The 25,790-nt window shown below is 42.5% G+C and overlaps 1 protein-coding gene across 2 annotated transcripts in view; it reads left to right on the forward strand.

The window, feature by feature from the left end:
- Window positions 1–1,499: 1,499 nt before the first annotated feature.
- PAWR (PRKC, apoptosis, WT1, regulator) overlaps window positions 1,500–25,790 on the forward strand; it is a 134,826-nt gene continuing 110,535 nt past the window's right edge. Inside the window, exons 1-2 of one of the 2 annotated variants that reach the window (XM_015415219.1) lie at window positions 1,500–1,715; window positions 2,232–2,858. In XM_015415219.1, the coding sequence (XP_015270705.1) occupies window positions 2,364–2,858 (495 nt within the window). In that variant the 5' untranslated portion in view covers window positions 1,500–1,715; window positions 2,232–2,363. Of the gene's footprint in view, window positions 1,716–1,880; window positions 1,944–2,231; window positions 2,859–25,790 lie in introns of those variants that run through there. The other variant, XM_015415220.1, reaches the window with a different exon arrangement.

Consider the following 25,790-nt stretch of genomic DNA (forward strand, 5'->3'; position numbering starts at 1 on the left):
GAATTCACTGCCACAGGAAGTGGTGGCGGCTACAAGCATGGATGGCTTCAAAAGGGAATTAGATAAGCATATGGAGCAGAGGTCTATCAGTGGCTATTAGCCACAAGGTATAGATAGGGACTCTAGGGCAAGTGATGCTCTGTCTTCTTGGTGCTTGGGGAGGGTCAACAGTGGGAGGGCTTCTAATGTCCTGGCTCCACTGGTGGACCTCCTGATGGCACCTGGTATTTTTGGCCACTGTGTGACAGAGTGTTGGACTGGATGGGCCTTTGGCCTGATCCAACATTGGCGTCTCTTATGTTCTTAAAACTATCCACAACACCTTGAGCTCCTAGGAGGAAGAGGAGGATAAAAATGTGATTGAAATGACAGTAAGAAATATTGTGTATTGTTACTTCAAAGCAATGCAAATTATTTCATTCAGTCCTTCAGTAATCAGGCATAGTTTTTGGCCATAAAGTTCAGTTCCTAGTGGCAAAATGCAGTTCATCTAGAAGACTAAACAATACAAACCAAGAATGACAAATGTTTGCTCCCTTCTAGTTAGTGGCAACATCTCTCTAAAGGCTTGTTATCTTTTAACCAACAGGTACCCTGATGCCATCTAAATAACTTAGCATTGCCAGGTCTGATTTGAAAAATACCTGGAGACTTTGGGGGTGGATCCAGGAGAGGGTGGGGTTTGGGGAGGGGAGGGGCCTCAGCATAGTACAATGCCATAGAGTCCACCCTTCAAAGCAGCCATTTTCTCCAGGGGAGTTGATCTCTGTCAGCTGGAGATCAGTGGTAAAAGCAGGAGATCTCCAGACCTCACCTGGAGGCTGGCAACACTACAATATCTTCACCAAACTGCCATGACTATCCAAGGCTGTCTGTATAGTGCACAGAACTCAGATCTTCCTTTTATATCTGATTCTGATAGATCCATGCCACTTCTGTATTTCGTACAGTACCTATAGCATTGTTGTGAAGCAGACAGGCTTAATAAATGCTACACAGCATCAGCAGGATGAAAACACATCCATAGCAATTTCTGCACACCTGTATTAATATACATAGGCATAATCTTCATGGGGGCGGCGGGGCTTCAGCCCCCGCTGAAATTTTCAGGAAGGTGCTCAGCCTCCCCCGGGAGCCACCCTTGCTCCTAGCACAGCAATGCCTCTGGCCCAGGCCCAGCCCCCCCCCCCGGAAATTGGAAAGTCTACACCCTTGTTAATATACACACGTGCCCTTTGTTTGCCAAAGCAGAGGATCCAGGTCTGCTGGTGAAAGCCTGAGTGCAATCCTGAACCCTCCTCCCGCTAGAATACACTTCGTCTGTGCTTACTTTAGGCAAAAGGAACTGAATTGTACTTCAGGTATGGTGAGTTTCCTGTCACCTGGGCGGCCCAGAGAGACGACATGAGCATGGCAAAAGGGAGGAAAAGGCACTGCGATCAGGTTACGACAGGCACCGCTGATGGATTACTTACCCACGGACAGGGTAGGGAGGATCCTCCACGCCCTTCACCCATTGTCAGGGCCACCTCGGCAGTTTCCGCTCCCGCTTCGGCTCCTTTTGTCTCCGCCCTATGGGGAACGCTCGGGAAGCTTCGGCGCTCCGCTGACTCTTCCGGGACTCCAGAGTGTAGCGCAGCGCCCACCACTCACCTGGAGGAGCTGTGACCTCTAGCAGTCAGCGCCGCCGCTGACTCGAGAGCAAACGGGATCTGGTAAGAAGCGCAGGCTCCATCAAGGCGATAAGAGGGTGCGAAAGAGGGGCGGTTCCCCACGTTTCGCCCGGGTGTTTGGGCGAATGCTAAACTTCTCCCGGACCTGCTTGGGAATCTTGGAAGGAAAGGGCGGCTCGGGAGAATTTGCAGCTCGTTGAGAGGCCAGCGGGAGGAGAGGCGAGAGTTTGCTAGAGCGGGGAAGAAACAGGATGGGAAAGCGGGAGCGAGGTAGGAGACGGGTCGGGTAAGAATGGGGGGGGGTGGAGATATATTGGAGAATAATATTAATTTGGATTCCGGGAGAGGAAGGGTTAAGTACACTAATCCCTCGATATACGTGCATCGGCAGAAATAAGTCGGAGAGTGGCAACTGATAGATTCCCGAGTTGTATGTTTGCGCGGGGGGAGGGGAGGAACGAGAGATCATGCGGCTGCTGGGGGGATACCCCGGGGTTAGAAGAGCAGCTCCCTGGAGACCGAGATGCCGTTTGACTCGCTCCCTTTTGTCTTCTGCAGGGTGTTCGGTGGCCTCCCTGCCCCCCTGCTAGTGCCTCTCCCGAGCCAGCCGGGCTCCTGAGGCTGGCCAGGCCAGGGAGCTGATTGGAGGCAACGAAGTCTCGGTCGCTCCCTTTGCCCCGCTGGGAGAACATGGCCACCGGGGGCTACCGGGGCAGCGGCGCCAACACTACCACCGACTTCCTGGAGGAGTGGAAAGCCAAGCGGGAGAAGATGCGGGCCAAGCAGGCACCGCCGGCCGGGGGGCTGGCGACGGCGGCAGGGGATGGCAAAATCCCGGGGGCCGCCGCAGTCGTTACCCCCGCCGCAGTCGTTACGGCTGCCCCCACCGAGCTAAACAATAACAACGGCGGCGGCGGCGAGCGAAGCGGGGGCATAAATTGCATCCCTCTGGCCAGGTGTGGCGGCACCAAGGAACCCCCGTCCCCGTCCCTGGCCGGGGCTCGAAGCGGGGGTGGCGCGGATGCCGCGGGGGTGGCAGCGACTCCTCCGGAAGAGGAGAAAGTGGCAGTGAAGGGCAAAGGCTCCTCCGGCCCCAGCGCCCGCAAAGGCAAAGGGCAGATCGAGAAGAGGAAGCTGAGGGAGAAGAGGCGCTCGACAGGTGTGGTGAACATCCCAGCCACTGAGGTAAGGCGCCGCCGGAGGCGGGGAGAGAGGGAGCGGCGGGCCCTTACGGAGGGCTCGCGCCCCTTCGGAGGTGGAGTGGCGGCCGGCGCTGCACCTGAACAACCTGGCGGTTCACTGGGCGCAGACTCCGCCCCCTCCGTCGCGGCCGCTGGCATTGGTTGTTTCGGCGGTTCAAAAATGCTGCTGCTGTTGCTCACCTAATTGTTGCTCCACGGGGCTGGGAGGTTAAGCTGGAATTCAGCGGAATCAGGCTGAAGTTTCTGGGACTTTTCCAGAGCCAGTGGTTTGTATACTGCACCCTAAAAGCCTTGACGACAGAGTTGTAAGGGTGCCTATGAACAAAAGAATGGGTGGTTTCTCGAAACAAGAAGTCCTTGGGTTAGACTTACTTTTGGATAGGTCAAGAGTTGTTAATGGCAGCCATTTGTCTATTTTGTAGGTATGGTGATGATAATTTGGAAGCAGGTGCCTCAAAGAAAAGAACAGCTTTATAGTCACTTAAGACTGTGTCCACGCCTTTTCTCTGTTCTCTTGCTCTTAGTACTATGGATTAGGTGTGTATAAGATTATTTTAATCGAGTTTGGTAGTTCCATCCTGCTCCCCCAAAGTCAGAAAGGCAAGTTTCAAGAATGCCCTGAGATCCTTATACTAAGTCTCTAGAAGAATTATATACTCATAAAAGTAGTTAAAAAGTGAGTTGTGCTTACGTTATTACAGTGGTTTGGTCTTGATGAGCACATCTCAGTAGCATCTCTTGTATACATTGATTTATATTTGCATACAAAAAATAGGTTTGTTACAGGCATTTGTGATTGTAGTCTGTGTCACATGTTTCCTTTTAGCTAATATGAAACGAGTGCAAAGAAAGACCTTATAAAACTGTATACTGTATGAAAACACTTCTGCGTATTATCACGGCAATGTTTACAAAGATAGACATAAAGGCTTGTGAATATTGATCTTACACTTTCCACTTTAGTTCTGTCTTCTGTGTCAGTCATTTCATCTAATATTAAAAAAAAGTTTTATTATGGCCAAAATAATGAATAAAGGAAATTGAGATATCAGTTCAGGTGTAAATGTAATGTCGTTTTAAATCCGAAGCAATTTCTTGCAATGGAAAAAATGCAGTGGTTTTAGAAAGGGAGAGAAGGATGTTTTTGTTAGCCAACACAACTGTCTGCTGTGGTTTTCTACAAGCATAAAAATCTGGCATTAATTTAAAAATGCGCTTAAAGGAATTTAAAAGCATGATAATCATATTTATCTTTTTCTAAAGGTTTGGAGAAATTTAGTGCAGGCCCTTTTTTCACTTTTGTTCAGTAAAACAGTAAATACTACAGTTCAAGCATTTGTGGCTTGTTCTGTATATCGGAATGCTGTAACAGATTCCTAAGTATCTGGGAGGATTAAATCCTGTTTTCACCTAAAGTCATCTAAGTCTTCTTTTCATGACTACATAATAATTACACAGCTGTTATTCTGTAGTGCAAGAATGTGCTCAGGAGTGGGAGGGCAGATTCTTATTCCTTGATGTAGTAGTTGGTCCTACAAAGCTACATTAACCACAATAGTCGAGTGAAAGGTTGAACTAACTAAAACTAGATTCAGATAAGATCAAGGTGATGTTGGTTTGGAAGGTTGATAATCTGGAGGAGACTGATACACCTGTATTGGGTACAGATGGGAAGTCACACACACACACACACCCCCGGGAAGTTGGGAAAAAATGGATTATGTAATATTTTACTGTGATAAATAACATGTTTGTGATAAAGTGTTAATATATTTAATCCTCCAATATTATTTCTAAAAACTATGTAACATTGAAGACTTTTATGTAAGACTATGTAAAGTATCAAATAATTGCAATTCCTGTACACTGAGGAGAAGCAAATGCAGGAATACAATTCAGATACTGAGAAAGTACTGAGGATACAACTCTCAAATATAAGAGAAATATGCATTTTTGTCTTCAGAGAGCACTGCAGTTCTCACAAGAGAAGGAAAAAGGTTTCAGTTTCCTTTTTGTTATGTGGGCTTCATCTTGGTGTAGTCGGTGGTTCTGTTTCTGTCCTCTCAGCTAGGCCTCAAAAGACTGCTAGAAAGTAGGCTCCTTATAGTTCAGGTGTTCTTTATATTTCAGAACCTTTTAGTTCCATTTGTAACAAATAAAATTTTAAAAAGTAAATTCAATTTGTTATTATTTTCTGAATAAGCTGTATTTTTAATATATCAAACATGATGCTTTTATGCCAAGTCAATTTATGCATACTGCATTTTATGTTCCGAAAGTGTCTTTCAATCTGTAAAGAGTACTAATATTGCATTTTTTCAATGTTTCTGAAAATTTTATTTTTTTCTGAAAAAAAGGAAAAAAACTTTTCTCCATGGCTTCAAAATTTGTGGAAATTTTACATCTCTAGTATTGGGTGAAATACAGGTATGTTTATCAAATAGCTTAACAATTGTGGGAGTGCCTCTGACCCCGCTCATTGTTGTCACAGGGATCTGGGTGATTCTAGTACCTTCATCTGCAGATTCAGCGCATCTAGCCAAAGCAATCCATACTTTTCTGATCTCAAGACTAGATTACTGTAATACAAACCTTGTGAGGCTACTCTTGATAGTGTCCTGGAAACTTCAACTGGCATGAAATGTGGTGGCATTCCTGTTAACAACACCAGGCTGTTTAGATTATATTACAACTGTATTAGAACAACTTCATTGGTATCCTGTTGTTTCTGGGCTCAGTTCAAGGTGCTGGTTATTACATATAAGGCTGTTCATGACTTGGCACCCAAATAGCTGAAGGACAGTCTCCACTTTTAACAGCCTATCTGCCAGCTGAGATCTACTCTACAAGAATTACTTGAAGTTCCAGTTTATCTCCAGATCTGCTCTGCTGTGGTGAGGCCTTGTACCTTTTCTGTGGCTGCTTTCTTCCTCTCCTTACCTACCTGAGGAAGTAGTCTGGACTTCTTTCCTTATTGAGGGTTTTTAAATGGCAGAATGGTTGAGTTAGATTTTTAAATGCAAATGTTGCTAGGATTGTTGATTATGGTTTTATGGCAAAAAGTCCTGTGACTTTAAAAAAAAGAGTATATTTCTGTTTGTCATTTGTGTTTCAGTGTGGTTGTTAACTGCTTTGAACAAGGAAGATTAACCCTGTGTAAGAGAGGGACCAGTTGGAGGACTTCATTCTAAAGGCCTAATAGCAACTTTTTTTTAATCTTTTGTTGAGGGGGGCTACTCTTATACTGTTAAAGAAAAAAACCCTGACTGATTTACTCAGTTCCACAGACCTCAGTTGCTTCTCTTTGATATGTACTTCACAGAGTATCACCTACGTTTTGCTGTGTTTGCCATTGTGAAGGCAATATGTCATCTAGAATACAAATGCCTCGTATGGTATTTGTTCCCCTTTTCACCTCCAGATCATGAATCAGTTGAATTTTTTCGCCAAGGCAATCTTCTGTTACCTTCAATTAGTAGGCTTCTATCCCCCTACCTTTTCTCTACTCTGCTCTAAAAGGAATAGTTCTTGGTTTTTTGCCATGTGTTAGCAGTGTTTGCAAAAGATTAGATCAGTTGTGCCCCTTGATTCATTGTTAATATAATTGCTCTTTCTATTTCATTATTTCTTCATATCAAAAAGTAATATATGCTACAGAGTTTTTAGCAGTGCATTTTAGGAGGGATTTTCTGTTAGGAATGAAAATTTACTTGAGGCACTATTAAATTATGCAAATTTGCACTTTAATTTCTAAGCACAGGTTATAAAACAATGTTTCTAATATTCAGTTTTTAATATCACAGCACATTTACATGAAAATATCTATATTTTTAAATCTTTTCCTTCATCTGTTGCACCATTCTGCTTTGGAGAATATCGTTGTATTCTTAGGACTTCTCTGGTATCTAATACAAATTTAGTCATGGTACCAGTTTGCCAACCATTCAAGTTTTAATACAAGACTATTCTTAGGAGCACTCTCCAATAAATAAAATCAGTCTAATTACATGTAAAAAGCCAGTTCCTTGTAAAATGTAAAATAAAATAGGTACAAAAACCTAGTCCTTAATTACTAATTACAAGATCCAGACACTGGGAATTCTTGGCACTTTTATTTACCTGATTTTGTCTGCCAGTTGAATTGGGATATTCCACAAATGGTTAAAAGAATGTGAGCCATGAGATGGCCCAAACTACACAATCACAGTCTCTCCTTTCTTATATTTCCGTGGGGGTCTGTGGAGTGGGTGGCAAGGGGATACTATGATAGATAGCATTAATTCAGCATAACTTTCTCCCACACTGCACAACCCATTGGCTGCCTGCTCAGGTGATCTTGGGCTTTTGCTGGCTGCTGTGGGACTTGTTTTTGTTTTGATGCCTGCACAACATCACATCAGTGTAACCATAATGTATAAATCCTTGGGTTACAGGTCTCTCACCAGCAGGAGATGCATTTGTGACCCGTTAGTGCTGACACTACACGAGCTCCATGCTGTAGCCGCGCCATCAATGACTAGCATCTGGTGGTGCTTTTGTAGTACCTGAAGCAGTACACAAAAAAAAGTATTGGGCAGGCTGAGGTTGGTGAAAACCATAGGGACCCCAAAGGTACAAGCAGAACTGGTGATGAGCGCATTCTGAGAGTCAACCACCTGTTCAGTGGATGAACACATACATCCTTGTTGTAAAACTCAAGTTGGATAGCTTCATTTTTAATGGTCTTCCTTTGAAGATGAAATTACAAGGTAAAGAGTGTTTGCATAGGACGTTGTACCAATTAAAGCACAACTAATCTCTTTAAGAAGTGCCTTACATGGACTGTCCCTGGTCCAGTATTCTTTGCAATAATCCCAACATCATCAGTCTAAAGTTGGTTCCTGCTCTGCCAGTGGACTACACAGCCTGCTCACCCTGCTATAAAGTGTGAAACAGAGCTCTTTGCTTCACACCAAAATCTGTTAACCTAGTGCTGAAAAAATAACTGGATGAGGCAGCTTTGGACCTTTAAAGGCTCCCCTCCTCCGCAGATCAGCAGTGTAAAGCCAAGCCCCACCCCCATATGTCCAGTGTGATAAATGAGATTTTTCTTCCAAGATATATTTAATCTTTCCAGTTCTCTAGGTTTCGCACTTTTCAAGCTTTTAAGTTTAATGATGGTAAAAATGAATAGTTCCTCAACCTGATGTGTTAGAGAGAGAGTATAAATGGGAAATTTTCTCAGTGGAGGGTGGTAAGCAGTGGGGTACCACAGGGATCAGTACTCGGTCTAGTGCTTTTTAATGTTTATTAATGATTTGGAGTTGGGAGTAAGCAGTGAAGTGGCTAAATTTGCAGATGACACAAAGTTGTTCAGGGTGGTGAGAACCAGGGAGGATTGTGAGGCACTCCAAAGGGATCTGTCAAGGATGGGCAGCCATCAACGTGGCAAATGGGGTTCAATGTGGCCAGGTGCAAAGTGATGCACATTGGAGCCAAAAATCCTAACTATAAATACACATTGATGGGGTGCAAACTGGCAGAGACTGACCAAGAGAGAGATCTTGGAGTTGTAGTAGATAACTCACTGAAAATGTCTAGATAGTGTGCAACTGCAATAAAAATGGCCAATGCTATGCTGGGGATTATTAGGAAGGGAATTGAAAACAAATCAGCCAGTATCCTAATACCCCTGTATAAATCAATGGTGCAACCTCATTTGGAGTACTGTGTACAGTTCTGGTCACCACTCAAAAAGGATATTATAGCATTGGGAAAAGTGCAGAAAAGCTGAAAATGTCTAGATAGTGTGCAACTGCAATAAAAATGGCCAATGCTATGCTGGGGATTATTAGGAAGGGAATTGAAAACAAATCAGCCAGTATCCTAATACCCCTGTATAAATCAATGGTGCAACCTCATTTGGAGTACTGTGTACAGTTCTGGTCACCACACCTCAAAAAGATTATTATAGCATTTGAAAAAGTGCAGAAAAGGGCAACTAGAATGATAAAAGGGTTGGAACACTTTCCCTATGAAGAAAGGTTAAAATGCTTGGGGCTCTTTAGCTTGCAGAAACGACGGCTAAGGGATGACATGATCAAAGTTTATAAGATTATGCATGAGATAGAGCAGGTTGAGAAGTACTTTTCTCCCTTTCTCACAATACACGAACTCGTGGGCACTGAAAGAAATTGCTGAGCAGTCGGGTTAGAACAGATAGAAGGAAGTACTTCTTCACCCAAAGAGTGATTAACACATGGAATTCTATAAGTCAGCTGCCACGGGAGGTGGTTGCGGCTACAAGCATGGATGGCTTCAAGAGGGAATTAGATAAGCATATGGAGCAGAAATCCATCAGTGGCTATTAGCCACAAGGTATAGATAGGAACTCTCAGGCTGGGGCAAGTGACGCTCTGTATTCTTGGTGCTTGGGGGGGGGGCAACAGTGGGAGGGCTTTTAGCATCCTGGCCCCACTGCTGGACCTCCTGAGCCAGTTTGGTGTAGTGGTTAAGTGTGTGGACTCTAATCTGGGAGAACCGGGTTTGATTCCCCACTCCTCCACTTGCACCTGGCTGGATGACCTTGGGTAGTGAAGGGTGGGATATAAATCCATTCCCTTCTTCTTCTTCACCTGGTATTTTTGGCCACTGTGTGACAGTGTTGGACTAGATGGGCCATTGGCCTGATCCAGCATTGGCTTCTCTTATGTTCTTATGTTATTTGACAGATGTATACCTATAATAAAATGAAAAGTTAGTGGTATGTATACAGTTTTAAAAAGTGGAACTTTTCTTGAACCCATATTATTCTCTTGAGATGTAAATAAACATCACTAGGCTCACGGGTCTGTGAAAAACCTTAAATAAATAAAAACAGAGGTAATTGGGTTTCTAAAGGTTGAGAATCGCTGTATCTAGTTTCAAAGCAGTTCTACTTCATCCTCCTCAATGAATCTGCTTGTTTGCCATTTTGCGAGTCATAGTCAAAGCCACCTGATCTGACTACCAAGCTGAGCATTGCATTGAGGGGGAGGACGGTGTTTAACAGCAGCATCCCCCAAGGCTCTAAGCTCTTTACTTCCTATTCTAACATAGAAGGTCCTTCATATGTAAAGTGGGCAATTAGTACCTCATCAGGTTTTTCACAATGCACATTGAAGATGGAGGAAGGAACCCATGTCCTTGGGGGAAGGAAAGATATAGGAATTTAGCAGCTTTAGCTCTAGCCTGCCTCCCAGGCATCATCACAGTCCTGTCTGTGGTTCTTAGAGTAATACATTTGGAAGAACCAAGCAGAGTGATGTGCAAAAAAATAATAATCCTAAACAGGTCTACTCAGGTCTGTTCAATGGGGCTTACTCCATGAGTGGTGTTTGGTTTGCACTGGTAGGTACTTTAGGGGGGGGGGAATTTGGTGCTCTGGGGAAGGAGTTGGGCTCCCTGCAAGCATTGTGCCCTGACCCGGATAGCACAGGCTAGCCTGATTTCGGAAGCTAAGCAGGGCTTAGCTAGTATTTTGAGCGGAGATAACCAAGGAATACCAGGGTCATGACGCAGAGCCAGGCAATGGCAAACCACCTCCGAACATCTCTTGCCTTGAAAACCCTATGGGGTCTCCATAAGTCAGCTGAGACTCGATGGCAAAAACAAGAACAAACAGGCTTTATTAAATTTTTAAAAATACCTTTGCTTTCAGATTAAGAACATAAGAAGAGCCCTGCTGGATCACAGCAGTGGTCCATCTGGTCCAGCTTCCTGTCTCACACAGTGGCCAACCAATTCCTCTGGACAGCCAGCAACAGGGCATGGAGGCTGAGATATTCCCCTGATGTTGCCTCCTCCTGGTTCTGGGATTCAGAGGTTTAGGAATATGAAGGTTCCCCTCAGTCACCATGACTAGTAGCCATAGGATTTATCCTCCATAAATCTACCAAATGGCTTTTAAAGTTGCTTATTCCTGTGGCCATCACTACATCGTCTGGCAGTGAATTCCACATTTTAATCACTCTCAGTGTAAAGTAGTATTTCTTTTTGTCCATCCTGAACCTACTGCCCATCAGCTTCATTCGATGCACTCGAGTTCTAGAATTTTGGGAGTGGGAGAAAAATGTCTCTTTGTCAACTCTTTCCATCTCATACATAATTTTATAAAGCTCCATCATGTCTTCTCCTTAGTCGTCTCTTTTCTAAACTGAAAAGTCCCAGACTCTTCATCCTTTCGTCATACAGAAGTTGCTTCAATCCCCTAGCCATATTGGTAACCCTTCTCTGTAGTTTTCCCAGCTCTTCAATGTCCTTTTGGAGATATGATGACCAGAACTATATACACTATTCCAAATGAGGCCACGCCATAGATCTATACAGGGGCATTACAATATTGGCTGTTTTATTGTCAATCCCTTTTCTAATAATCCCTAACACAGAGTTTGCCTTTTTCACCAATGCAGCACACTGTGTTGACACTTTAATTGAGCTATCCTCTATGTCCCCAAGATCTTTTTCCCTCTCAGTCTCGGCAAGTTCAGATACCATTAACCTATACTTGAAGATGGGAATTTTTGTCCCAGTGTGCATCACCTTATACTTACCAACATTAAACTTCATTTGCCACATTGTCATCCAGTTTGTGGAGTTCCTCTTGGAGCTATTCACAGTCACTGTTGGTTTTCACCATACTGAATAATTTTGTGTCATCTGCAAACTTGAACACTACATGTTACTATTCTTTACTAACTATTATTGAAATACTTTTATTATCCAGATTGTTAAAAAGCAGAGATTTTTTGCAAGGTTTATATTACTTCTAATTTATGGCACTTAAATAACATTAAACTGTATTCAGTTTGTTAGGAGCAGCTACCAATAGCAAAGTTTCATTCTTCCAAGGTAATTCCAGATAAAAAGCAACCATATTAGTCTGCAGCAGCAAAATAAAATTGAAGTCCAGTGGCACCTTTGGAGAGAAATTATATTTCACTGTAAATTTTCATGAACCACAGCTCACTTCTTCAGATGTGTTAAGTGTATGTCCATTTGCCTATGCACTTAGATTAACAAAAGAAAGGGGGGATGGTCTCTCTGTGTAATATCTTCCCCCTTGAGCAAGACATTAGATGTTGCTTGCTAAACTGAAATGGTGTGTAGGATTACCAAAGCCCATTGGTGAAAGCCCCACAGGGGATGCCAGCTAGGAAAGGTTAAGTGCCTGGATTATTATTATTTTATTTAGCATCTGATTTCACTGTTTTTGCCTAAATCTGAAAGCACTAGACAAAAAGTAAAGCAAATCTAACTCTACTGAATTTGCTGTGATTTAAATGCCTTCAGTGTACCTAATTTCACTTTATTGTATGATTTGAACTGACTCCAACTACTTACAGGAGAGATTTTGGCATTATGATTTTGGGCCTGCACTACCCTGTGTTGTAGTTAGAAGGAGATGTTATAAGCCACTTCAGGGTCCTCATTGGGAAGAAAAGCAGGGTATAAATATCTAAATAAGATAAGAGAAAGACAGATCCCTAAACTCATCAAACCTACAGAGCAGTACCCATTTGTGATGGTCCATGTGGGAACCAACGACATGGCTGTGAACAACATCAAAAACATTAAGGCTGACTATGAAGCTCTTGGGAGGAAACTGGAGGGAATGGGAGCACAGATGGTATTCTCTTCAATCCTTCCTGTCCTAGGAAGGGGAATATGACGGGAACAGATGATAATGGTGGTGAACCACTGGCTGCTTTGGTGGTGCTGGCAGGAGCAATTTGGTTTCTAGGACCACAGGCTAGGTTTTCTGGACAACAACCTACTAGCACGTGATGGACTTCACCTGTCAAGGAAGAATGTGTTTGGCAGAAACCTAGAGGGATTCATCAAGAGGGCTTTAAGCTGACACCACAAGGGGAAGGAAACAACCCACATAGGGATTTAAATGAAGGGGAGCAAACAACATAGGCCCACCTGGGAGGGCCAGGTCTATGGGAGCCAAAGGTGCGGGACTTTGGGCGTCTGTGTACCAATGCCCAAAGCTTGGGCAATAAGAAGGAAGAGCTTGAGCTAAATAACATAAAGTTCTTGTGCTATAGAAAGAGGAACTTCTAGTAGCTTGTATGCTATACATACAGAATACAAGTTCTGTTTACAGTGAATAGTAATTGAAAAGCTAAATAGTGATGAATTTTACAGTTTTCCAAGTCAGAATTATGGTTTGTTGTATAGGTAAGATATTTCATTTATCTTGTTTACACCTGTGTTTCATACAAAATTTGAACACAGTATAATTTGAAAAAAGCTTGAGTCCAGTGGCACCTTTAAGGCCAACAGAGTTTTATTCATGGTATAAGCTTTCATTCCATTCATCTGGCACAAGTAGTAAAGTTTATTGTATATGGCCATTGGCCTTTACAAGTTAAAACATCTTTACAGCCCTAAAATTTTAAAATTTCTGATATAACATCCATCTCTAAAAATTCTCATTCAGACACAAAAATTACATTTTTCATTTGGCTGCTTTCTTAGAAACCGTGATTGCTCTGATATTCCTAGCAGCTAGAGCAAAGAGTGCCATCCTGTAGGAGACAAGGGAATCCACGTCTAACAGCATAAATACTGATTTGTCAGAATTGGAAAGAGAATATAAGTGGAAGTGTGCTTGCACAAGCTGATACCTTGAATAAAACGTTGTTGGTCTTAAAGGTGCCCCACTGGACTCAAACTTTGTTCTGCTGCTTCAGACCAATGTGGCTACCCCACCTGAATGGTATATTCTGACAAGCTATTGTTCATAAGATCACCTTCCTTTGCCATTTTTATTCACCTGCACTTCTCACCAAGGTTTCTGTATCTGAAGTGCTTAAAGCCCTCTAAAGATGAATGTACTTAGAATTGCTGCTATTAATGAGATTCATTCCTCTGTTCCTGCAAGCAGGTCAGGGGCATACATTGTCACCCATCTCATGTTATCGTCTTGTGGCTGGAAGACAATGATCAGCCCAAGATCAGTCAGTGAACTTCAAAACAGAGTAGGGTATTGAACCTTCGTCTTCTGACATCTAACTGCTGTGGTCCAGTTACATTTTACGTATGTCTGAGCAGGAATACTGAGAGCCACCATGGGCCCCCAGACAAAGACTCCATCTCAGCTCCCCCCCCCCAATGACCCTGATCCAAACCAAATATGAAAGGTACTCTTAAAAAATATTCTTTACCAGAAATTAAATCAGCAGAGCACTGAAAAAAAGTCAGAGTCCATGTGTATGTTTGAAAAGAAAAATTACTTTACTTGAACTAACAGGGAAAAGGTAAACAGGATTTAAAACAACAGAGTAAATCCTACATGTTTATAGCTAAAAGAGTACACTAGAAGAATGGTGTCTCTTCTCCAAGTAAACAAAAACAGGGAAGAGACCCCAATGTGCAAAACAGCCAATAGATTGATTTTCCAATCACAATGCTAAAGTTCAGGTAATTTAACTAAGACCTACAAGATTCGCAGACTTTTGTCACTTTTTAACAGATTGGTTACAATAAACATGTGACTTTCTGTTTACTAACAAAGTTAACTCTGTATTTACTGAAGTGTCGTTCAACTTGCTAAACCCAACAAAACATAACAAAACAAACAAATCATTTGCTGTTACCATTAATCAGCAGTAGTAAAAGAATTGGCCTGTCTTTGTTTGTTTGTTTACTCTTCCCCCAATGGGACTCAAAGCAGCGTACATCATTCTCCTCTCCTACATTTTATCCTCACAACAACCCTGTGAGGTAGGTTAGGCTGAGAGTGTGTGGCTGGCCCAAGATCTCCCAGCAAGCTTCCATGGCAGAGTGGGGGTTTGAACTTGGATTTCCCAGATCCCAGTCTGACACTTTAACCACTACACCACACTGGCAGATATAACTCATCAGAGAATAAAGCTAGGAGACTCAAAATTGGCCATCAACTTCAGGATGGTTGTGGGAGTTCCATGGCCAAAAATGGAAAGGCATCGGAAAATCCTGATCCAGGTGAGAAAAACCACCACCACAGCATGCTATTTGCAACTGAAGCTTAAAGGTCTCTGTGGCAAGCATAACTCGGAAAATAATGCTACTTGTTTGAAAACTGGACACTAACCCCAGAATGATGGTGGAAGTTACAGTGCCAAAATCGAAGGGAACTGGAACACCCTGAACAAGGTTATCTTCATGACAGACAACATGTAATACAAGAGCTTTTGAGCAACCTGTCATGTGTCTCTAATACCCAGATCCCCAACCCCCCCATGGAAGACTGCTGGGTGACACACTCTTAGTCAGACCTACCTCACATGGTTGTTGCGAGGAGAAAATGAAAGACAGGAGAACAATGCAGCTTTGAGTCCCCACTGAGGTGAAAGACTGGGTATGGTATTTGTTATGAATCTAATTTTTAATGATATTAAAAGATTACATCATTTGTCATATAACAAAGCAGCCTTTACAAAGGGCTATTAGATCTTCCACCAGCACAATAATGATTAACAATCCAGTGCCTGAACTGGGAGTTGTAAATTCTGTTCTACATGTAACCACCAAAACAGATTAATGGTCCATTACCATGCATGTAAAGGGTGGCTGAGAGAGGAAGCATCCTTTTACTACTTTGTTAGATCATGGGGAATATTAACTCCCCCCCTTCTGTTCATAATATTAACAAAGGTTTGCTACTATACTACTCTTAAGTACATTCTGTCACCAAGCAGGACAGGGATGAGAAGGTCTTGAGACCAAGAAGTGAAAATAAATGGAGGAGATACAGAAAAATTAGGTGGAGGGAGATGGACACAAATGAGAAAAGTGTGGAAAAGAGAGAGAGAGAGAAATTAAGGAAAAGAGAGGAAAGGTTGTTTTATCTTGCTGCAACACCCTAACTATCGCTTTGCAAGATCTGGCTGAGCTGGGTGCAAGGAAAGAAGAGAGAAAAGCTAGACTATTATAGAAAATGACCTTGGTTATCAGGCTGTAGGCTGACAGTTAGTGTAGCAGCCATCAGCTTGATGGGTTCAGCATGGTCTGTTAGGCAAGTTTGCTTCTGTCTTGGAGAAAGGGAAGTGTAGCCGATAGCAGAGTGCCTTTTACTGTTCTCAGGCTTCCCTGCACCCCTAGTGGCTGCAGCCAGAACCGGATTAAAAAGAAAAGAAATAGACATTTGTGTGGATGCAATGTGAACCTGGCTTCAAGAGCCCTCCAGCTGATTTGGAAACACCCCCCCCCCCATTTTGTTCCCCTGGTCCTCCTCTGTTGGTGGCCCTGTGTTTGAGACATATGTAGCTGTAGATGAAGTCCATGTTCAGCATCCTATCAATTATAAAGTGACATTACAAAATTTTAAAATTCTTCTATGCAAAACTATAATTGCACAGTGCCAACTTTTTGAATCAGAAATGTAAATGCTCCACTTCTTTAGCTATAGCCAGGGGTATGGATATTCTGTATCACAAATTCTCTTGAAGTTCAGTGCACAAAATGATAGACTTTACAGATCACGGTAAGTAGATAAATCTGCATATGTTTAAATGTTTCAAAATGGATTATGCTATAGATGGGAGGGACTAGAGCCCCTGATGGCTGGAAATCTTACACTGCCACCTCTTCCATCAGAAATTCCAGGAGGTGTTGCCTATGCATTTCCAAATGTACTATCACAACTTAAGGTATGTTTAACTTTATTAAATAAATGAAAGCTGGGAATCTCAGGCTACTGATATCTACACCCAGTATCACATTCTGTTCTTGTTTGTTGCAGTTGTGGAATCATTGAGTACAACAAAGTAGTGAATGGAGGGGTGAGAGTACAAGAGAGTCCATTTAATTTAATTTTATTGTTTTGCTTTAGTGCATATTCATGCAAAAGTGAGATGTGCTGTGACAACATGAAACCTTACTGTGACTGGAAAGCAAGCTCTGTGAGCTTGGGAGTAGTTTCTGAAGTACACATTTCGGTTCTAGGTCCTAGAAGCATTCTTGAAAGAACCCAGGGAATCACTTGATAGAATCTGTCTTTTCTTTGGTACAAGCTTATTCAATTATATTTTGTTTACTTGTTCTCCCCCTGTTTCTGATTTTCACATGCCAAGTTGCTATGTTGCTGTGAGATAGGAATGGCAGTCATGGATTTCTCCCTTCCCCACAGATTCTCTTAATATAATTTTAATGTCTTCTAGTTTGTACTTTCTGAGAAAGTAACCAACCTAAGTGCACAGGAGAAAAGGGCATAGAATTTGGCAAGAAGTAGCCCAAAACTCTCAGCCTTTTTTAAATTTCAAGGGTGTATTTATATCAAATTGAAGAAATCACATCAAAATACTTCAGTTGAGAGGGCACATGTAAGCCCTTTTGAGAGCTCAATTAGAGGTATAACTAACCCTGCAGAGCCTCTTAAAAACATAATTTCCTTGCTGGATCAGACCATTTTGTCCAGTGTTCTCTTTCCAGTTGAAGCAAGCCAAGAGCCTTAAAGGAGCACTTGCCATAGAAAGGTGCATATCCTTGGTACTTGAAGTCCCATTTAGGCATCACAGGTAACATGGAATTTCCATTAGTGTTAAAGGCTTGATAGACTTTTGCTGCCATAGGAGAAGTAAATGAGGCAAATGCCAGTAAATGTAAATAAATAGGCTGCAATTAGATTGGCATATCATAGCATACGCATTTCAGCGTGACATGCAGCAAGTCTACCCCTTCCTATTGAACTGCTCAGTGACTAACATGGAGAGGCCAGCTGAAATGCCCTTACTTCTAAGCTATAAATAGTTGGAAAAGGCAGTTATGAGGTTGGTTTTCTGTTTGAGCTGCCTATAACTCTCTTGATGGGTAAATTTGTAGTTTATGAAACTGGTGGTAATTCCTGCGGGAGTTTCCATAACATTGTGCATGGTTATGCAATCTTATCCTGAAACCAGATGAACGACAACTGCCTCGTTTCAGAATGGATAATGGCTGCTTGCAAATAAGCCAATTTAGTTTTTGAGCTACTTATACCACTCCCTCACAGGTGCAGCTGTAACATTCCCACAATCTACTATATTAGTCACCTGATCAAACAAAAGAGATGATTAATCTGACAGAACTTTTTTCAGGACCATTCCATTCTGCCTTCTGCTAATCACCGAATTGTTCTCAAAGTGCTTATAGTTTGACAGATTGATAAGCTGTCCTTGTAGTATCTTTCCCTCTTCTTATAGTCAAATTGATTGGCTGGCAGTTTGCCAGATGCTCTTTTCTTCCCTCCCTTGAAAACTGGGACAACATTTTCTCATCTTCGGTTCTTGTGTCACTTCACTCAGTCTCCGTGATTTCTAGTATATGATGGAGGTTTTGAGAGTACAGAAGGATTTCCCTTAATGCCCTAGGATGTAAGTCACCTGATCTTGAAAACTTCAAACTCATTTGAGGTACCTAGGTAATTCCTGACCAGCACTTAATCTTTAGTCATTATGGCTATCCATCGATTATGTCTAATCTTTTGAAGTTATCTATGCCAGTGGCCATTCTGACATCCAGTGGCAGTGAATTACACAGTTTACTCATTTGTACTTCTTTGGTCCATCCTGAATCAACCCATCAACTTAACTAAGCACCTCAAATTCTACTAATGGGGCAAAAGAAAAAAGGCTGCTCTATCCACTTTCTTCATTTCATGTATAGTTTTCATAAAGCTTCGTTATATCCCTTAGTTTTTTTCCTTAGTGGATAAGCTCAAGACTCATTAGCCTTTCCTCATAGAATAGGTGTTCAAACTCCATTATCATCTTGGTTTCTCTTTTCTGACATTTTTTCAGTTTTTCAGTATTATTATTTTTTGGGATACAGCAAAAACTATAGTTAGTAATCCAAATAAGGATGGATCATAGATCTCTAAAAGGTCATTACAGTATCAGCCATTTTATTTTCAATCCCTTGTCTAGGGCTGGATCCAATCAGCTTTTCTACTGGTGAAAAAAAGAAGATGGATCCATTTGATCACCCCAAAAAGTCTACATTGCAGATCATTAGAGTCGTATGTATAAAAGCCATGTGGAATGTAGTCTGTAATAAGGAAGAAAATTGGCTGAGAGTAAAAAAGCTTACTGGATCCATTCCGTAATAATCCATAGAGCAGAGTTTGCCTTTTCACTGCTGAATTAACATTGTTATCAAGCTGTTCTTTACAGCTTCAAGATCTCTCTCCCCATTGGTAACCACTAGTTCAGACTCCATTAGCATATATTTAGAATTTTTGCTCCAGTGTGTGCGCATCATCTTGCACTTACCTATACCAAATTTCATGTGCCACATTGTTGACTGCTTGGATTCTGCATCTGGCAGCAGATCTCATGCTCCACTGAAAACTAAATCTACTGTTGCTGCCCCTCTAGGTGGCTTTATAACCAACTGTCTCAATGGAAAACAATTTATGATATTCAGAAACCTTGTTTTTATGGCATGACTTGAACACACATTTTCACTTAGAGAAAGACACCTTGATAATTGGTTAGTCTCCTATCCACAATCCCTGAAGGAAGAAAGTATATTGTTCTTTCTGATTCCAGTGGGTAAGGGAGTGGCTACAATCCTCAGTTCTGTTTCCTGCCTCCTTCTGAGAGCAGGGCAAGGAAAGAGCTCCACATTTCTTCACTGAGCTCTTATGTTGTTTCTTAGTGTGCTTTGGCTTACTGGATCTGTCTACTCTTCTCTGTCCTAGAGAGAGACAGAGAGACAGGCTGCCTCTTTTCTACTATCATTTTGTGTTTCTCAGAGTGTTCTGATCAGCCATGGCAATGGCCCCTGTGGTTTCCTTGCCTGCTCCATCAGATGCTGAAATGTCTCTGAGGGAAAAACAAAGGTAGTTGTCCCCTAGCAGTGAGGCAAAAGGGCCATGCTCCAAGATGGTGAGTAAACAGGTAAATGGGATCTACCTATAATGTTTCTGAAGAGGGGGGGGGGAGCAGAAGGCCTCTCAGTACCACAGAACACCAGGCTTAGACAGAACAACTTGTTAATGTCAAGTAGGATTTCAGACAGAGGGAGGCACAGACCCTCCCTACCATGCTCCCAGGAAACAACATACTTCCCAGTGGGACACCAGACAGCAGAAAGCCGAGCCATCAGGCCTACCAAGGGAGCCATGAAGAAGCACCCTATGATGATTTCACCCTCCTTCACAGGGTTTCCCTTTATCTTCTTTCTGGCTGAGCAGCCCCTTTTTCTTGTTTTTCTCTGGCTGTCCCACCCAGTCATTTGAATGTATTTATTTATTTACTAGGAATAGGGCCCGTTGTGGAAATAAATACGAGCTCTAGAAAGAGGCTCTGGGCGGGTGCCGCGGCCTTGGGCACTCAGTGTCAATTTGCTGTGGTGACTTCAGCAGGGTATAATGACACTGAGTCCACCATTTTCTCCAGAAGAACTGATCTCTGCTACCTGAAGAACAGTTGTAATTTTGAGTGATCTCCAGCTCTCACCTGGAGATTGGCAACAATGGTTCACTATGGGGAATGGCTGGTTTGGAGGTTGGAGTCTATGGCATTCTACCTGTCTGAGGTCCCACCCCTCCTCAAACCCCACCCTCTCCAGGCCCCACCCCTCAAATCTCCAGGAATTTCCCAACCTGGAGTTGGCACCCTATCTCCTTTCCAGCCAACCATCAACCTACTTTTACCTGCCCCTCTGACTTCAGATTTCAATCTCCTCCCCCCTCCCTTCTAGAGAGCAGTTGTAATTCTGAGTGATCTCCAGCCCACACCTGGAGATTGGCAACAATGGTTCCCCAAGAAGGAATGGGTGGTTTGGAGGGTGGAGTCTATGGCATTCTACTTGTCTGAGGTCCCACTCCTCCTGAAACCTCACCATCTCTGGCAACCCTATCTCCTTCCCAGCCAATCATCAACCTACCTTTATTTCCCCCTCACTCTTCAGCTTTCCATCTTCCGCCCCACCTGCAGTCTCCACTGTACTCTGAAGCCCTGACTGCCACATCACATTGGCTGTCATGGGGGGAATCTCAGCAGGATATAAGGACACAGAGTCCATCATTTTCTCCAGGGGAACTGATCTCTGCCATCTGGAAAGCAGTTGTAATTCTGAGTGATCTGCAGCCCTCACCTGGAGATTGGCAACAATAGTTTCCCAGGAGGAAAAGTAGTCTTTCTCTGCAATGGGAGCCAAAGCAGATAACATCATTCTCCTCTCCCCCATTTTACTTGCACAACAACCCTGTGAGGTAGGTTAGGCTGAAAGGCTGTGACTGGTCCAAAATCACCCACTCAGCTTCTACAGCAAGAACCTGGATCTCATAGACCCTGCTCTGAAGCACTGGAACTACAGCTCAATTAAACCTTATGGCGGAACATTTTAAAAAAACACAGGTAACTGCCATTTTGTTACACCTACCAACAGCCTCTGAGGGAAACATTACTCCCACACAGGAGAAAAACAGGAGAAGCATCTTCCTCAAGAGAGAAAGCCAGGCAGAGTGGCTGAAGTGGGTGCGGGCAGGGAAAAGCAGCAGACCCAGCACCCGGCCAATGGCACGCAAGTACTCTTGAGTGGCAGCTGATGGGCCCATGGGTGAGGGAGAGTATTTTGCAGCCAATGGGAGCGGAATGTTGCCACTTTAAAACAGCATTATATAGAGAGATTTGATTTTATTTGTATCCCACCCTCCCCACCAAGGCAGGCTCAGGGCGGCTTACATAAAATATATTCAACAACTAAAACACAAATTCAATACTAGTAAATTCAATATTAGTAAAAGCTGACCCAGCCAGGGAACTGAGGGGAGATACTAAAATCTTATGTCCTAGTTTGATACTGATACATAAGAGGCTGGTGGTAATTCAAAAATAACAAACAATTTTATTTAACTTTGAGGAGAAGTGGTCAGGTAGAAATTGTGTATAGGACTTACGAGGTGAACAGACAACAGAAATGAGGTAACTTTGTATAAAAATAAATGTGAGATAATTTGTCACAAACAAGTAACTGTTTCTGTTATTCAGACAGGTCTTTTAAACCTTGAGAGAGATTCTTTGGCAGTGTCTGCTTACAGAAACAAGCATAAGCTTCTTGGTATCATAGACACTAAAGTTAGTGAATGCAGTAACATTCAAACAAGTTTCGATTTCCCTTCATAACCACTTAATAGGGATCATCTCCCTTCTCTAGGCACTATTTCCCTCAGACTGAATAGGGATCACACACACACACACACACACCTTTTAAGGAGCTATTTCTCTCAGGCTTGAATAGGGATCCTTCTTGACTCTCTCACTCCCTTAGCCTGCCTTCCCTCTCATTCTGTAACTTGCTCAGCAGATTCTGAAGGGGGAGTGTCTAATGATGAAGAGCCCCCTCCCTGTGCTCAATGCTGTTTTTCACCAAAGGAGCTCTCCTGACTATATATCTGTCAGCTCCCAGGGCAGAGCAGCCACTAGATGCAAAGGAGGAAAAATCAGAAGGGGACCTAGAGGTTCTGTCAGACTCCAGGGAGCTAGGCTCCATTTTTTCATTTCCCATGTTACTTACTGCAGAGATCAACCTGATACAATCCTGCTCCAATGCCGAGGCCTATAAAGACCACCCTCTGCCTAGAGGAGCACGGTTCCTCATCAACCATCAGAAGAGTCACTTCACCTGTGGGCAGTTGTAGATTCCAGAACCTATAAAGGTTAGTCAAGAATAGAAGAGGGCCAACACTTAAAATCTAATTATGAAACCTAAAAAATATACATGTATTTATTAAACACAAATTGAAATAACGAATAAGGGCCCATTCATACCTCATATACAAATATAAAAACATACAAAGGCTGATGAAATAGACCTAATGCGTTTCGGCCTTTACAGGCCTTCCTCAGAGGTCGAATACAAATCGAACATGTTGGCTGATATACAATCATACATATACAGAATATGCAATAGAGACCAGAAAACAATTGTTCCAAAGTTTAACCACTGGGCAAAGAAGACAAATACAAAAATACAAATACAGCCTCCAGTGCAATCACATGTCCAGTAGTACTTCTCTCTGGTCAACCTATATATTCTCCTGAGCTTGTACAGCCAAATGTTCCCATCTTACATTTCACTGGAGGCTGAGATCCCTCTAGCCACAATCCTACTACAGGACTACAAAAAGAGTAAAGGTTCCCTTGCTCGAAAGCCAGTCGAATCCGACTCTAGGGTTGCGGTGCTCATCTCTGTTTCAAAGCCAAAGAGCCAGCGCTGTCCGAAGACATTTCCGTGGTCATGTGGCTGGCATGACTAAACACCAAGGCGCACGGAACACTGTTACCTTCCCACTGAAGTGGTACCTATTTATCTACTTGCAATTTCTTGCTTTCAAACTGCTAGGTTGGCAGGAGCTGGAACTAGAGACGGGAGCTCACTCCGTCATGTGGCACACTCTGGTCTTGAACTGCTGAACTACCAACCTTCCACAGTCTGCAGTTCAGCATCTTAACCACTTGAGCCACCGCATCTCCTACTACAGAACTACTTAAGCAAAAATTCTACCCAAATTACTTAGTCTAATGTTTGTGTAAATACAGGATTGTATTTATGGTGCATAAAGATGATAGTGCGTACTCTTGCGATAATTTGTCCTGTTTGGTCTCATTCGCATATTGCCAGTTTTGATGTTCCAGTGGAAGACTTGCAATTAAGACATATTTTATGCAATAACATTCTATCTCAAAAGTATTAATGGTATAGATTTTTATTGTGCTCCTACCCCATTCCCATCACCTCTTTATTTTTCCTTAACACAGGTGTAAGGTACCTTCCAATTTCCATTTATATTATGAAATTTGGAAGGTTACTTTCAGATCTAATGGCTATAATCATTACTATAATAATGTGAACAATATATTCCTGTTATGAAATCTCAATAAGTTAACAGGAGTTTTTTTTCAAACTGATTTGATAGGTATGTAGCAGTTGTATCTGTTCTTCTCCAGAAATCTTGTCTGTGAACCAATTCACCAAATTTCAGCGAAATCTTAATAGACTAATATATACATGAATTTTAAAACCACTAAATTTTTTAAAATTGCAAAAGTTATAGAAAACATGGCATTTTGGGGGCTCAAAACTAAAAAAAAGGCAAAAAGAAAAATCAAATGGAGATTGAAAAAATGACTTTTAAAGAAGCAAAAAGGGAACTATTTACAAATTCAAGTAAAACAGTAGCAAGGAGGGTTGGGGGAAAGGGACCAAGGCACCTGCAGCAGGACAAGAGGAAGAAGAAGAAGAGAAGAAAAGAAAAGAAGAGGCTAGATGTATACCCCGCCCTTCACTTGGAATCTCAGAGCGGCTTACAAACTCCTTTCCCTTCCCCTCCCCACAACAGACACCCTGTGAGGTAGGTGGGGCTGAGAGAGCTCTGAGAGAACTGCTCTTTCAAGGATAGCTCTTGTTAGAACAATGGCTTGTCCAAGGTCATCCAGCAGCTGCAATGGGAACCAAACCCGGTTCTCCCAGATTAGAGTCCACACACTTAACCACTACACCAAACTGGCTCTATTAGGGGAAGAGGGAGGCGGCAGCAGCAATTATGATGATCAGAAGCGAGAAGCTGTCAGAGCTTGCTAGCAACACTATGTAGCCTTCTCTGGAACTGCTTCTGACTCCAGAATGGGGAGAGGGGCAGGGTGAAAAATTAGATTTCCTATCCCCAGAACTCTTTTTGGATTTCACTTTTGTTCCCAACATTGGGGGGAACTCCCCCCCCTATCCTTTATAGCCCTCCTGGGGACTGCTGGAGCTTGCCTTAATAACTTAAGGGTGGGTGGGTGTAGAACAGGCTTCCCCTTTGTGGCCACCCTTGGGACTGGAAGAGTGCACTTGCTAGGACTGCCCCCACTAGCATGCTAGCAGAGCCCCAAGGATACTTGGGAAGCTGCAGGGACCATCCCACACCCTTGCAAGCATCCTTGGGGCTGCAAGAGCTTGCTAAATGGGACTGCCCCACCTGGCAAGCTTTCAAAAGTCCATGAACGGACGGAAATGGAGAAAACTGTTGTTTTTAGCTTGCCTGAGGATGAATGCAAAGCTAATTTGAAGCCCCCCCCCAAAAAAGCACCTGTAAGATTTTGTTGCAGGTCCCCAGTTGTATACCTGTATTTGCTTTGTCTGAAGGGCTGTTTTTATGTGCTAATTTTTTCCCCCTTGTGGCTTGGGGATAGTTCCAATTGATGTATACTTAGTGGTCAGTAGTGGATTAAAAGTTAGCCATTATCCTAAGAAAACTGTATAATTATATAATTTGTATTGAAATGGTAGAACTTTCAGTGCATCCTAGGGTTGAGGTACCAGAGCATCATTATCAGTTGTAAATTACATGCTTTCTTCCCTTCCTTCCCTAGTGGAAAAAAAACAAATGGGTATGGAAAATCTCACCATCCTCATGTAACCTAAATAGCATCAAATTATTAGGAAAGTAGAGTGCGACTGTATTGGCTAACATCTAATAAAACAATGAGATATAAGGGAATTACAGCTGTCCAAGCTGTAATTAATTAAATAGTTACATGCCTTAGAATACAGATAACTGAGGCTGCAATCCTAACACTTACCGAAAAGTAAGTCCCATTGAATAAAATGAGACTTACTGTTGAGTAAACTTTCATAGCATTGCACTGTAACAATGCATTCCTATACAGTCCAAATCTGTTTATTTCACTATGCTTAGACTAGAGTAAGTGCATAGAATTGCGCTGCAAACGATCCTGGTTTTCTTATATCATAACTGTTATTAGTTAATTTAAAGCAAAAATTAGTAATTACATAGTATAAAACATGCTTTTGTTTTTCTTTTGCAGTTTGAGAGAACTAGTGACTCACAATAGAAAAAAAAAGTAATCTTTGTGTTGGTAAAGAAAGGGGAGGTTGTAGTGAGCTAGAAACCATAGAAAGGAGTCTTACATGCTTT

Source organism: Gekko japonicus, unplaced genomic scaffold (assembly GCF_001447785.1).
Source record: "Gekko japonicus isolate JY-2015 unplaced genomic scaffold, Gekko_japonicus_V1.1 scaffold118, whole genome shotgun sequence".
Lineage (NCBI taxonomy): Eukaryota > Metazoa > Chordata > Lepidosauria > Squamata > Gekkonidae > Gekko > Gekko japonicus.